Source organism: Battus philenor, unplaced genomic scaffold (assembly GCF_028537555.1).
Source record: "Battus philenor isolate CCGP_79_NKW_IND1 unplaced genomic scaffold, ilBatPhil1.0.hap1 SCAF_19, whole genome shotgun sequence".
Lineage (NCBI taxonomy): Eukaryota > Metazoa > Arthropoda > Insecta > Lepidoptera > Papilionidae > Battus > Battus philenor.
In genome coordinates, this window is record NW_027181681.1 from 11,496,243 (window position 1) to 11,511,263 (window position 15,021).

The 15,021-nt window shown below is 32.4% G+C and overlaps 1 protein-coding gene across 1 annotated transcript; it reads right to left on the reverse strand.

Moving 5' to 3' along the window:
* Window positions 1-5,430: 5,430 nt before the first annotated feature.
* Window positions 5,431-8,183, reverse strand: LOC137921342 (uncharacterized). The gene is made up of 3 exons (XM_068764049.1): window positions 8,128-8,183; window positions 6,865-7,300; window positions 5,431-5,738 (listed from the first exon to the last, which is right to left on the reverse strand). The coding sequence occupies exons 1-3, from the start codon at window positions 8,134-8,136 to the stop codon at window positions 5,536-5,538; spliced, it is 648 nt and encodes a 215-aa protein (XP_068620150.1). The 5' UTR covers window positions 8,137-8,183; the 3' UTR covers window positions 5,431-5,535.
* Window positions 8,184-15,021: the final 6,838 nt, after the last annotated feature.

The window sequence follows — 15,021 nt, forward strand, 5'->3', positions numbered from 1 at the left end:
GTAACTCATTAACAAAATCTCAATAAAAAATGTATAGCTTCATAACAATTAGTAGCGATATAAAAACATGTTAAAAATCGTTATGGATCTATCAACTCGTGTGTAGACGTGAATTAAAGTAAAACAAGTTTAATTTTTTTTACACTAAATATAATTTTATTAGGAATTATTGCATCTAGTCTAGTACTAAAATTTGAAACTGAACTTTTAAAGACAGATATAGCTCCGTCTATAATCATTTAACGCAGTGTGGGTAGGCTCTTGCAGGATCAACTGACGGTATAGTAGAGGTAGTAACAAGTAGTTGGATTCGAGTAAAGTAAAAGATAATAATAAGGCTCAAAGTCACTCAGTGAACAATGAAGAGGGTTATGCTTGGAGTTTTGATGTGAGATATTTAATGGAATCAGGCGTTACTTCGCGGAAATCCATCCTAAGTAAGAAAAGGACCAATATTTAGCCACTTCCGCACATGCAGTGGTAGTCGTGCAGTGAAATGCACCGCCCGCCAGCCCGCTGACAAATGCGTATGCGGCAAACAATGCGAATCACACAACCGCCACCACCAAATCACTCAACACGTGTTTTACCCCTCCACGGGGCATCTTCAGGAGTTATGTTACACCGATTTTCTTACTTTTGATGTGAGAACAGAAATGAAGAACCAAGATCACCGACGTGACTCGAAGAATTGCTCGTCTGAAATGGCAGTGAGGAACATCGCTCGTGCAACTGATGGCCAACAGGACCGGAAGGTTATTAAGTGGCGACCACGAGGCAGTAGGAATAAGTAAGCCAATAGGTAGACCATCAACATACTGAAGATCACGGAAAGCCACTGGATGTGGTTAGTGCAAGACTGGTCGTCGTGGTGACCTTTAGCGGAGAAGTGCCTTGAAGTTGGCACTGGCACTGACATGATAATGACATATCCATATCCTCATCATCATATATCATAACCATGACATATCTAGTTAAAAGATGTTCACAACCATACAATAAAACATCGCAGTTGCAGATATTAAAAAAAAAAACTAACTTACATTTTCCTTGCTCCAATAACAAGTGATGCCGAAGATGCGGAGAATTATTGTGAGAGAAGAATACGACCGTACTACCGTCTAATATTCACGGTTATGAATTTAAATTTCGAAGAAATGATTTTTGATATAATAAGAAAAATTTGCTATTTAAATATGTATTTCAGGAAAGAGGCAATTTAGAATTTCAAAAACAAAGAAAAATTCGAATCGACGTACAAACAAATATAATATTTATTTTAAATACAGTTCATGTACGATGAACGGTTTTGTACAACCAAGGTCACTTGTATTAATGTAATAAGACCATCGCTCACGTAACTCGTGATCCGTTTTAAAATGGGTACAGATGTTTGCAACATTTAATTATAGGCATTTCTGAACGTTTCACATGGTAACAGCGTTCATTTCAAGCTAATAATAATACTGATATAAAAGAAGAAACACAGAGTTGGCCATTAAGTTAAGGGGATTTAAAAAAATCGTATAGAGAAAAGGTACAAAGTTCAGAAAACGAAATAAGGATAAGTATAGATATAAGTAAAGATGTAAGAATGCTGGTTTACATATAGATAGATAAGTAAAGTCTTGCAAAGTTATTGAATGCGGGGAGCGCAAGAACAGTCAACAGTCATTTTGAGAAAGGCCTGTACCTTGCAGAAGCGTCTATCAGCTGATATGACGTGATGAAAGAAATTTGAAATTTATTTAGAAAAACATTCCAGAGTTGTGTGTCATCTAAAGTACATACTATTCGATTCTAGATCACAAATTCGTAAGAACTTCCTGGTTTAATGTTATTTCTGTGGTAGGCAATCATCGTCCCTTTATTGGCGTAGATTGAATCAGTTTTTCGCTAAATATTTCGCTTACAACTGTCATAGACTTACTACATGTACTATCTATTAATAATCGGATGTTATAAAAAATAAAAGAAACACTTTTATAACTATATGTTAAATAATTATGTATATATTAGATTGTAAGCTGTTATAATATAGATAAAGTTCACCGTTTTCTTGTCTATTTCATTCTTCTCTTCGTCCATATACTATTAATTACAGATGTAAATACTTTAAATATATGTTTATATATAGTTTGTTTGACAGTTTCAATCACTCTTTATAAAGTGACCACTTTAATTTTTTCCAAACATTATTCTTTTTTTTTTCTATTAAAATGAGATAATCCAATAACTTCTAGCAGTACAAATTCTGCAGGGATAAATAACAAGCAATTATTAATTTTAATATAGTGACCCGAATTTTAAAAGCGCTATATTTTTACTATATTATCATCACGCTATTTATTATTTCTGAAAACTATTTTTTACATCGAATATACCATAACTTAATTAACTGCAAATGAGTTATACATTCACCCGTTTAGAGCTTTTATACCTATAATCTAGCACCCTGTATATAGCCATCAGGATCAGTGAGTCAAAGAATACATCACCCGGTACTTCTGTCAACGGTGGTAAGCATCAAATCCCTGAGTACTTTTACTGTATGGATATAAAGGTGAAGTGAAAGTCGGATAAATAAAGATCATTTTTTAATCGACGAATTAACTGAATCAAATAAGAATCCGTTGAGTCGCATCAACAAAATTGAGATGAAAACTTTAGCCCTTATAAGCTTGTCGCACTATAAAATAATTAATTTAGGTAATAACTTAGAACTGATATAGCTATGTTTCTCATATGTACATTATACATCATGCATTGAAATGATTCATCTTCTCCTACTTCTTCCTAAACTGTTAGTGCTCTTTCCAAACCACTGGCGTAAATGTTTCAGCCAGGATATTAGTCTTCTACCAAAACTTTTCTTACTCTGTACAATTAGATGCAGCACCTCGTATTTTGATTTACTCAACATTTAAATGCAGTAGTGTAAGCAATTAGCTGGTATTACGTATATATATATACGTGTAAAAAGTGGTATAAAAATACGAACACAACAAATGCAACACAATATCTTATTTTAGGGACCAAGAAAGTACTCTGATACCATCTTTTTGAATTCTGACAACGATTTAGCGCATCTTTTTGCTATTATTGTAATTCATTCCACCACCTGACAGCGGTAATAGTGGAACAGAAGAAGAATAGAACAGACACAGTGAATTTATGTTTAAAATATATAATAGACACCAGATACGGTGTTCGGGGCTGATGATCTGCCTAGCAGGTTTAAGGAGCAATGTATTGGGGTCGACGACCACTGGTCACTAGTTCTCTTTCTACATCAGCAAATTTGAAAAGTTCCTCCCAGTGGTGCTTCATAAATCTCTACCATAAATAATTTAATATTACTTTTATATGCCTAAATTCATCAGCAGATTATAACAAGATTTCACTGTTTACTTTCGCTCCTAAGACTACCGTGTATAAAGTAAAAGAATAAATTTCAAGTTATTTCATTAACTAACGTCGTATTTCTTTATTTTAGTCGTTTGATCTTTGTGTATGTAAATGTCTCCTGAAACAGTAGGTTCTATTAGTACCACACGTTTTAATGTTCTGAAAAATAGTCATAAGTACAGCCTAGAAGACATTACTCTGGTCAATTTCATCGCCTCATCTTCAAAGATACTATATTATTCTTTATATCACTTAATCAGGTATCTTTTATGAAGATATAGTAGAAGAGAATTTAATAAATGACAATGTGTGGTTTTAAACAATTTGTGTGACATTCATAAATTTGTAGTTTTATTATAATCTTTATTTTTAGTTTAAATCTTCAAAATTAAACCATTCGCCGATCATTGTGTAGACAATACACCAATCTGCAAAACAGTCTAGCATAGTTTTTTTCAGCCTTTTTTGTTAAAATATTACATACTCTTATGTAATAGAAATAATTTTTATATTAAATCTAAAATGTTAAACTAGTGTGGAGTCAGTCCAATTGCCCACCTGTGGGGCATGAACCCCACTTTAGGAAACACTGGTCTAGCCCCTTCTACAAAATATGGTTAGTTTACGTGATGTCATTTTTAATGTCAAACCAACGACTATTCATTGATATTTTTTTTCATTGATTAATTCAAAAAAACAGTGTAGGGGAGAGTAGGGTAATGAGAGTCAGTGGGTAATGAGAATCACCCACACATCCACAAAACAGTACACGAGAGCGACTCGTAAATGAGGCCCTCTACCCTGCCTTGGTCCTCAGGCGTTGCCTCGAAAGTCTAGCACCAGTTGGCGCCCGCACTTCTGAGATATGGCTGTATTTTGTTTTTACGCTCCGCTGATCTAATTTTTCGTCAATGTAAATTAAAAGGTAAGTGTCGAATAATTTGCAGTATACGATTAAGACATTCACACGTGCTTAGTTAGACATTCAAAATTGTGATGTGCAGTTCTTAGCGTGTTAATATGTTACAGTTTTATTTTCATTCATTTTTTTTCTAATTTGTGTAGAAGTGGGTAATGAGAGTCGGGTGACTCCCATTTCCCACGAATGATCATGTATCGAAAGAATCATAATCACCAGTTCCGAGCACATCAAAAGAATTTCATCCCATAGTACCGAGCACACCAAAACAGTCAGTGTCTTCGATTAACTCATCAGATCCTAGCACTTCAAGTCAAATTACATTGCATGATTTGATCAAGTTACCAGAGAAGACACGTATTATTAATACAAGACAATGCCGAAAAAAACAACATGCAACACTTTTAACTTCAACGCCATTGAAAGAAAACCTTGTAGAAAAAGAAAATAAGAAAGAAAAGAAAAAAAGAGAAACACAGAAAGAAAATAACAAATGGAAAGGTAAAGGTCAGGGAAAAAAAGTAAAGTAGTGAAGAAGACTCCTGAAAAGGTAAAGCGTCAAATACTTCAAGAATCGAATGAAACCTCTGTATCTGATGTTGGTACTAACGATTTGTGCCAGCATGATGAGGATGATGACCTAAAAGATGTAGGAAACAAGTGCCCAGTATGCAACGATTTCGGCAGAAACAATGAGATATGGTTCAGATGTACCTCATGTGGTCTATGGGCTCACTCGGAATGCACTGGGTGGGACTCAGCTCAAGGTTATGTCTGTGATATGTGCTAGATTTTCATTGACTCTGATTGCCCCCAGGGTGACCACCATTACCCTCATATCGGTGCAATGGGAGTCAAATCTGTTTTTTTTTTAAACTTGAATAATTTTCAAAGTTAATTGCCAAAGTGATTGAAACTGATCTCAATTGATAGTATATTAGTTATATTATATTTAAAGGCGGTTGCAATAAATATATTGTTTTATAATTAATTTTTTTTTGATTTCTCGCTTAAGTGACCCCCATTACCCTGTTTTACCCTATTATTGTTAACTGCGAAGATAAAAGTATAAATTCAAACAACAAATACATTTTAATATTTTATTCAAAGATAGAATTTAATAAGACGAGTAAATATATTCATGTACATAAAACTTTTGAAAGAACACAATTGTGAATTGGCTAAAAACTAACAAGAAATTATTTTCCTTAGTAGTGATAGCCGGTTTGCTCATCAAATCTTTGCTGAGGAATGTTCTGGAAGCCAGAAGACTGCTTGGGAGTCAGGTATTGGTTGCTGACACCGAATTGTGACTGGGAGTCAAATCCTTGCTGGAGACGAGAAGAAGACCCTTGGGATCCAAAGCCGTTGGAGTTTCCGAACGCTGGTGTTCCATACTGGGTGCTAGGGGCTGTGAATATTTTAATTATTGGCTTATTAAAATTTTAACACGAGTCAATTAAAATATTATATATACTATATTTGTACATAGTTCAACATAGCTTAACAATGAAAACAACTTTAAAAATTTGAAAATATAATATCTTAAACTAATGTCTTAATTAAATTTAAAAAATAAATATATCAAGTTCATACCGAAATTTGCAGTATCAAAAAAAATTGTTGTCAAAATGTTTGAAATTATTTCATAATGATTGGTGTATTTTTAATTTGACTTTTTGTAGTTTAAAAGCAACTTTAAATAGTATAGATAATTATATTATAACGTTTATTCATTTTATTATCTACTTTGGATTGTTTACAGAGAACACTTGTGTAAGTTATGAGAAAAATGCCTGAAGTACCCAAATAAAGAAGAATTATATTTATCTTCCCGATATGGGCAAGCTATCTCTAAAAATAAGTGATCATGATGAACATCATGTTTCAAACACTCCCTGATCTGAGAAGTGTCCATATTAATTTGTTTGTTAATTTATGTTTTTTGTGATCACTTCATCACCCAGAAATTATTATCTAATAAGATATTTAACGTGGCTTGAAATTTATAAATTTAATTTATATTTATTAATAGCACTCGTACACACTTGGCTACAAAAGAGGAGGAGTAATAAGCGATTTCATTTAGCCTAGACAAAGGTTACAAGCTGTTCTATATTTCTAGAAATAACTTTGAGGACATCGCAATTTTTTAATGGTTTTTACTATAATCATATAGACATAGTTATGATATACATACATACATACATACATAAATATAAATATATATATATATATATATATATATATATATATATATATATATATATATAATATGTGTTTTTTAAATTTGAAAACATTTTTATCAAATAATTGGATATTACTTTAAATGAGTAATCAATAATTTTATCGAGGCTCGGAGGGGTATCCTAAATTGTCGTAATGCATTATTCAGTTCAGATATCAGAAGTGATTAAATGACACATACCTATTTCTGTTTTTCGCTACGTGCTTTATAACACACATGTTCCTTGTTAAATTTTGTAGTGGCAAATGAATAAATGAACGGAAAAGATGTATTGAGTTTTAAAACATACCTCTGTAAGCAGAAGCGCCGTTTCTTCCAAAACCGTTGGAGTTGGATGGTCCATGGTTGGGTGGCAAATATTGGTTGGATGTGGCAGCTCCAAATCCATTACCATTGGACGAACCGAAACCGTTTCCATTAGATTTACCAAAACCGGATTCTGATCCGCTTGCAGATCCAAAACTTGAAGAACCACCGTTTGAACCGAATGAACCATGAGAACCGCCATTTGAACCGAAACCGTTACCCCTTGAGTTTACAGATCCAAACGAGTCGTGTGAACCAAAGGAACCTGAAGCTCCCTGCCCGTTGGAACCGAAACCGTTTTGTGATCTTCCATTAGAACCAAAACCAAGGTTATTGGTGTTATCAGGAGGTAGGTAAGAACGTTCAAGATGCTCCAGGCGACCCGCTGAGCATACGGCGATGAAAGCGACGAGAATGATCTATAAAGAAATATATATTTATTATCTATACAACAACAAATCTGAACAAAGAACAAAATATAAAAAGGAACAATATATAGAAACATTTTTCAAAAACAGAATGAACTAGTCGTAGTCATTTCAGCCCAAAGAATCCCAATGCAATACCTTCCACAAATATATCTATGGGAAATATATACCATAATTACCACGTTTGTCAGACCGGTTGGCGATCCGGTCTGGTATTATGGTACACATAGGACGCTGCTGCCCATCCTTTCGAAACTTCTTTATGAGCGATAGCAATCCTATATAATTCTTACACAAAATGGAAATTATGTAAAAATAAAACATTAATTTCGTTTATTCAACATTTGAACTTTTAACAGAACTATAGTTGATTGTCAAATTATTAGCTATTTATTTTTTAATCTATTTTATTTTCGACTCTGCTCTGTTTAATATGTTGTTATATTTGTGAAGAAGAAGCAGGAAGAAACTGCACTATAATATATATTTTAATAAAGTTTAGCACAGATTTTTACATATATACTTTAAAAGATGTAGTGTAAATGACACCAAAACAAGGCGACATCACTGCGATGGCTACTTGTCATTTAAATATTCGTTTTTTAAATAATAATCTATTTAATTTTTTAATTTTTAATATCTGTTTTGTTGAACTGAATCGAACCCGTGACCAACGTTCGTAAGTCTACCTGGTAAACCACTGTTCGTTGAGTAAATATATAAATAGAGTAAATTTTATATAGTAAAATTATTAACAATTATATACAATTAGAAAAAAAATGAAATTAATTAAATAGTGATTTAAATAATATATTTACCAGTTTCATTTTGGTATTCGCTGTGGTATTGCTGGTGCGGTACTGCCAAATGTGAAGCGCACAGAAAACTGTGATTCTTCGAGACGAATTGACCCAATATATACCTGAACTGTACCTAATCCTGATCATCTCACAAGCGGTGACGTCACGGCTTGATAGCTAAAATAATGAACGAAGTTTATGTTATGATATGCACGGGCTTGTAATTAGTTACCAAAGGTTTTTTTTTCTTTGCCTTCATGCGTGATGCGACCTCGTGATGTCAAACGTACGCGCTACCAAGGATGCGGTGTCGAATTATTTCAGTATTACGATTTCTGATTGAATCGATTCATCGGCAGCCGGGCACGACGCCGGTGTATTGTTTCAACTGTTTAACCATCGATAACTAATTGGTTGTTTTTAATTGATATATTTCAAATGATTTAATGGATTAATACTTTATATTACAGGAGTATTAATGTTTCCTTTTTTAACTTACTACTATTACACCACATTACGTGATGAAATAAATCAAAAATTTTAAAAAGAATATTTCTTGAAAATACATAATCTTAAATAAAATATGTTTTCCTCTTCACCCTTTCAACTGATGGACGACACCTGTCAGACATAGGTCTCCCGAGCTTCGGTTTTACGAGCGATGTAACCCGGTACTATAGATGAGCAATTCTTCGAAATACATCGATGTTCGTGTTTCTTCCGTAGATCTCCAAATTTATGACTGATCTCGCAGCTAAAATATGTACAAAACAAAAACTATGATATAACATATATACAAAAATACGTCTTGTTTTACGTTACTAAAACGTGGTCTTTAATATTGGGCTTTGATATGACCACAGTCGCTTATCAAGCCATGAATGGGACTATTTCTCGGGATTGCTCTACTAAAGTGAATCAGAATTGACGAGATCCGTATACGAACGCAAGTAGCTGACTTAGTTCAGCGGATTGGCAATTTGAAGTAGCAGTTGGCAGGCTACTTACGCAGAACTGATGGTCGTTGGTTCCTTAAGATGATGACCACAGAAAAGCAAGCGAAAAACTACTAGACTATCTTGTTGCTTTTGCTTTTTCTCTGATGATGTTAGTGCTTTTAGCCTTAAGGCTTTTACAGCTTCATCGGTACTGAGTTCACGAATGGAAGGGTCCGTGAATTAGAATTAAATACTACTTTGTTAGGTTCATCGGAAGACGTGGAACCCTTCGTTCCACTTGTCACTTGTCATACTAATTTTGCCATACTTTCATTTCTGAAGAACTTTTGTCATGTAATAAATTAGCGGATTTTATCTACCTTATCTAGTTTTGCGCTTAGCAACACATTTATGGATTCTCTTAATTTTATATAAATGATAGTAGAATTTTGATCTAGGACCAGCGACAGAAATATATATTTAATATCTCGTATTGCTATGAAAGTAATAAAAATCTTTCGAAGTGTATAAGCCCAGGGTTGATTGATCGCCTTGCGATCGTAAGTCACAGGTTAGATTCACAGTATACAATATCATGTAACTCACAGCCTGTGCAGTAATTACTTAGAATTACTACTGCTCACAAACAAATTTCCAAGGATAAACAGCTGCATCCTTTGTATACCATAGTACATTGCCATTGCCATCCTGCCTGCCCAGCGAGGCGATTATTGTATATCCCTACATAGATATCTTTAAGACAGGTATATGGCTTAGAGTGAGCGTCCATAAAAATACGTGGGTATGAATCACGAGAACAAACTTAAACAAAGCCTGTTTGTTCTTCATACTGTAACATTTAACTTATAAACTTATAAATACATTTAAAAAACTTTTAAGTTAAACTGTTTTTGGATACCCATATTGTGGTGGTTGTGGAAAAATATGTACCTAGCCCGCCCTATTGGAACGGCGTCCATCTTGAATTTTAAATTTTGTCATAATCATCGTGTTTTACTAGCGTAGCCCTTTCATTTGATACCCATATTGAGGGGGTTAAGGAAAAATACGTAATCCGCCATTTTGTATCGGCGGCCATTTTAGATTTATAATGTTATTGATTTTATTATATTGTATTGTCATCTAAATTAAATGTGTGTACCAAATTTCAGATCAATCTGACAACGGGAAGTTGCTTAAATTTCAATTTCTAATTTTAATCCAAATAAATTCCGTACGGGTCGAACTAAATAAAACCGTGTAATAAAAATATTATTATAATATTCCAACAACTATTATCTCTTTTCCAAGAAAGTTCACAATAGATTGTTCCAATTTGATTGAACTAAATAACTTTAAATTTAATGGACTAAGTAGATAATAAAACAACAATTTAAAACCTATTATACCTATATATAAGATTCGGTTATTTTAATATGAACCTTTTTTGGTTTTTAGGTTCAATTCCAATTATTGATGTAATTAAAATCAGTTAGTTATACAGGATGATTGTAAATAGATTCAAAAGCTTTAAAGGGCTAAATGTATGGCTCATTTGCTTACGTAATATGGTACACCCTTTCTAAATGTCAATTGTTTCATGAGCAATAAATAACTTAATGTTAATTATTGTTTACTATCTATCCCTCATGACTATGTACTGTTAGAAGTTATTATCGTGTGGCATTTAAAAAAAAACTTGAATTAATGTAAAAAGTAAATAGTTTCAGAGTGATCACTGACATACAAGATGATTAAAAAAAATGTGAAAGATTTAGAGCTTTTTGCCATCAAGTGAGGTATAAATTCACCCATTTAAACCTTTTACACATATAAGCTACCATCTTGTGTTATGTAATTAAACATTATTATCGTAAATAGATAATTAAAAATAATAAAAAATAATTATAAAATGTAAAAAAAATGTGTACGTCTTCTCTGTACCTTCAGTAGAGTACCTAGATCTTCTATAAAATGGACTCTTAATACTGTATTTCATTTTATAAAGCAACCTCATTGTGCCGTTACACTATGAAACCATGCGTTGATGTTCTTATGGAGTTCGCCATATGAAAATATCTTAGATTAAATTGTTATACAGTGTGTTTGGTTATATGTATATAAGTTTTAGAGTGGTGTTTCTATAGCTCATTTTATATCAAATAACATATGTTATATGCAATTCAAATATCAATGATTTTGGAAATAATAATGTTTAGATAATTTATTAAAAAAGAGTTTTAAAAATTAAATGTGATAGTTACATATTAAAATTATTTTTTGTTTACTATCTATCCCTGTAGAGTTTGTACCACCAGAAATTATTAGTCTGTTGTATTCCTATATGAAAGTAATTCAATGCAACATATTTCAAAATCATCAATTTAGGAAAGGTAATTGAAATAAGGCGTTTGCTTAAAAGCTATTTACATCGATAACAGATCATACTGTATAGTCTAATCTTCTGGTAATTCAAGTACCTTTTTTAATCTTTGAACCATTTTGTAACATTATCTATTTTCAAATAAAACCTATTTGATATGGAGTATCCTTTTGTGTGTATCCTATAATAAATGAATACTATCCTAGCTGTTTGTCTGTTTGTATTTACAAGAGTTAAGATACGTTTAGCAGAATCTACTTTTTATAAATAATGCATCATCATATCATAAATGAGTTACAGCTTATCATCATAATATCTACAGTATGACGTCTCCTGCTTGAAGTAGACTTCTCTCATAGACTTTCAAACAGACCTTTTGGAAGCAGATTGTACTCAAGGTCTGCCAATGACTGCAACAAGACCATCTGTCCACATTGTATGGAGACGTCTTACGCTGTGGTTACCAATCCGATGGTTATATCGGCTACTTTCGTCCTTCTCGTCGTTATAAATCTAGAGCAGTGATTCCCAAAGTGGTCTATATCGATCCTTAGGGGTCTATGACAACCTGCAAAGGGTCTACGTCAGCGAAAAAAAATTTGGGGGTCCATGAAATGAAAATGGGGGTCCACGATAGTGAATCTCAACACATACACTGATAGTACCTATTTACTTACATCATACTATCTTATAACATCAAAACATTTACATTATTTATAAAAGTACCTATGAAGTAAAAAAAATATTATATATGTTTATTAAATTATGTAAGTTGTAGGATGTTGGTATTCGCTTTGTGATCGCAATATATTTTCATAACATAACATGTGTTTTTACTTTAAGTTTTTAACACTAAACTTCACTACAGTTAGAAATTTACAGGAAAATAAATATCAGGTAAGTAGGGGGTCTACCCAACACGGAAAAACATGGCAAGGGGTCTACGACACAAAAAAGTTTGGGGAACTCTGATCTAGAGGATATGCCTCTTCATTTCTCTTTAAATGACTGAAAAATGAGACAAATGAGAGTTCACGTTTCAGTGCTACAAGTAACATAAATTTGTCGACGACTTTCATCTTTAAGCGCTGAAACATATTTGACATTTTTAGTAGTTAGAAAAAAAAGTTGGGAAGTATCTTTCACTATCCCTGAAGCGGAAATAAATTGTGTAACTTAAACCAAAAGCCTTCTTCAAGTCTATTGTATTTGCGTAATAGTCAATAACAGAAGCGATACCTTCACCAAAGATATACTCGTATGTCGTTTATAGTAACACAATACGTGCTTCGCAATATCTGTATCACCTAACAAATATAAGGTTTCAAGGCTACTTCATTTCGAACTCAAATTCACGACACACGCCACTGAATCTATATATATAAATCGGTACATTTTTTCCGTTTGTTCAATTAAAATTTAAAGAGTAATTAAAAATATAGTGTGATTTATTATAAGTGTAAAAGGTTTAAACAGGTTTGGTTTCTATACATAAAATAAATATTTTCAGAAAAAATATATATTTAATAAAACAAATAAACCAAAAATAAAAAAATCGTCTGAAAACACGAAGAAGAAACTTTAGCAAGTAAAAGCGTTTTTAATTGTATTTACTACATATAAACATGAATTATTGGGGATGATGTGTTCCTCTTCTGCCACGACTTCTTTCTGCCACGACTTCTTTCTGCCACGATTTCTTTCTGCCACGAAGATCGGTGGTCTTGAATACAGTAAACTTAACTATATCGCCGGTTCCACTAGTGACGAATCTATCAGCTTCAACCAGCTCGTGGCCGCTACTCGAGGACGTCGCTCCAGCGGCTTTTGATTACTCGAATATGCCACACTCACTCTCAATTCAGACATTCTTAGTTCACTCACGTCACATACGTACGATGTGTTCACTTCGAGACTATTTCAATAGTTATTCAATTAAATGGTGGTGAGTGATGATACTGTCAAAAGAAATAAAACAGTATAGATAAGTAGGTACAAAATAAACTGCACAAATAACTAGTCAATTAATAATAGAAAAAGTAAACTAAAAATAGAATAAGAACAAAGTAGTATTGTATTAAAAAAGTCAAACCCAAAAATAAGAAAACTGCGATATAAAAAAAAATAAGATAAGTTATAAAATAAAGAATAAAAGAACCTAGCCACCTAAGAGTAATAAGATGATGGAAGGAAGGCGATAAAAGCAAGAAGGAATGAAAGAACAAAATGAAAGATATTGTGAAGGAAAAAAGGTAAGAACAAAACAAATTGAGAAGAATGAAAGTGAGAATGAAATTTGAACAACTTATTTGTAAACAAAGACCCTGATCCCAACAAATTAGGGGTACGAGAGGCCTCCAATAGCGGAGGCCATAAAAAAATAGTAATTAAATATACATTTATTTGTTTAAAAAATACATAACTCTACTAAGATTTTTGCTCCTTCTGAGATTCGAGGTATTTATTATCCGAACATGTGCTAGATTAAACTAGACGTCAGTAAGGTATTTAATTAAACGTATGTTCTATAAATAAGTATTCTTTAATTGATATTGAGATTTCTTGAGTACTTAGTTGTCTTTTAGTGGGTAAACACCAATGAATAATTCTACAACTTGTATAGTGATTTACTTATTCCAGTAGTTCTCAAAGTAATCCAGATTGACCCCCAAGTCGCCCAAGGGGGTCTAATATTAAAAGAAATGTTGAATCTTTTTAAATTGAATGATTTCATAAAGAAAATGTATTGCTATGTAGATGCTAATTAAAAGTGGAAGGCTGCAGTTCTTTTCTAAGGTGTTGAGGCCGTTAAAACACTGGCAGTATGTGCAGGCTTTACTATAGAGTTCCGAACAAGACCGAAGAGTTTTAGCGCGAAAGAGTTCGGTATAACCCTTTTTTGTCCCCACAGTGGAAGAGTATACCCTGCACGATTTACCCGAGAAAAAAAAGGATCCCAAAATGTTTATGCATTTATGAAATAATAATTATTTTACAGTGGATTTTTTTTTTAATATTCTTATATAAAGAAAGTAGTATATAACAATAAAACTAAAGAAATGATAAACAAGAATTTAATATAAAAATGTGTAACAAAATAATTGTAAAGTAAGAAACACAAAAAATAGAAATAAGAACAAAAATAAAAATTGTGATACTAAAAGAATGAGATAGGAGGAAAGGAAGAGAAGCGATGTGTACAAGAAAATGTAAAGAATGAGAGAAGATATAGTAAAAGAACTTGTGAAGAAAGACTGAAGAGAACGTTCATAAAAAAATTCACTGAACACTGTTTCAAATAAAAGTCCATATCATAGATTTAAGATTGAACGAGAAATAAAAATAATAATTATTTTATACTTACAATAAATTGATTTTAAATGATTTTTTTCAGGAATTACTACTCTATTAAAGCTTGGTATAAAATAAAATCATTCCGATATTGAACTTGAGTATTCTAATAACTCCAATACCACTTTACAAAGCTAATATTGAAATGTGGTTTTATGTTATATATATATATATATATATATATATATATATATATATATATATTTATTTATATGTATATATATATGTGTGTTTATATAT

What these genes read in the sequence shown, in the direction of transcription:
- LOC137921342 (XM_068764049.1), bottom strand. An exon ending in CGGCGCTTCTGCTTACAGAG is followed by an intron (nt 5,739 to 6,864) that starts GTATGTTTTAAA and finishes AAATATTCACAG; the next exon opens with CCCCTAGCACCCAGTATGGA.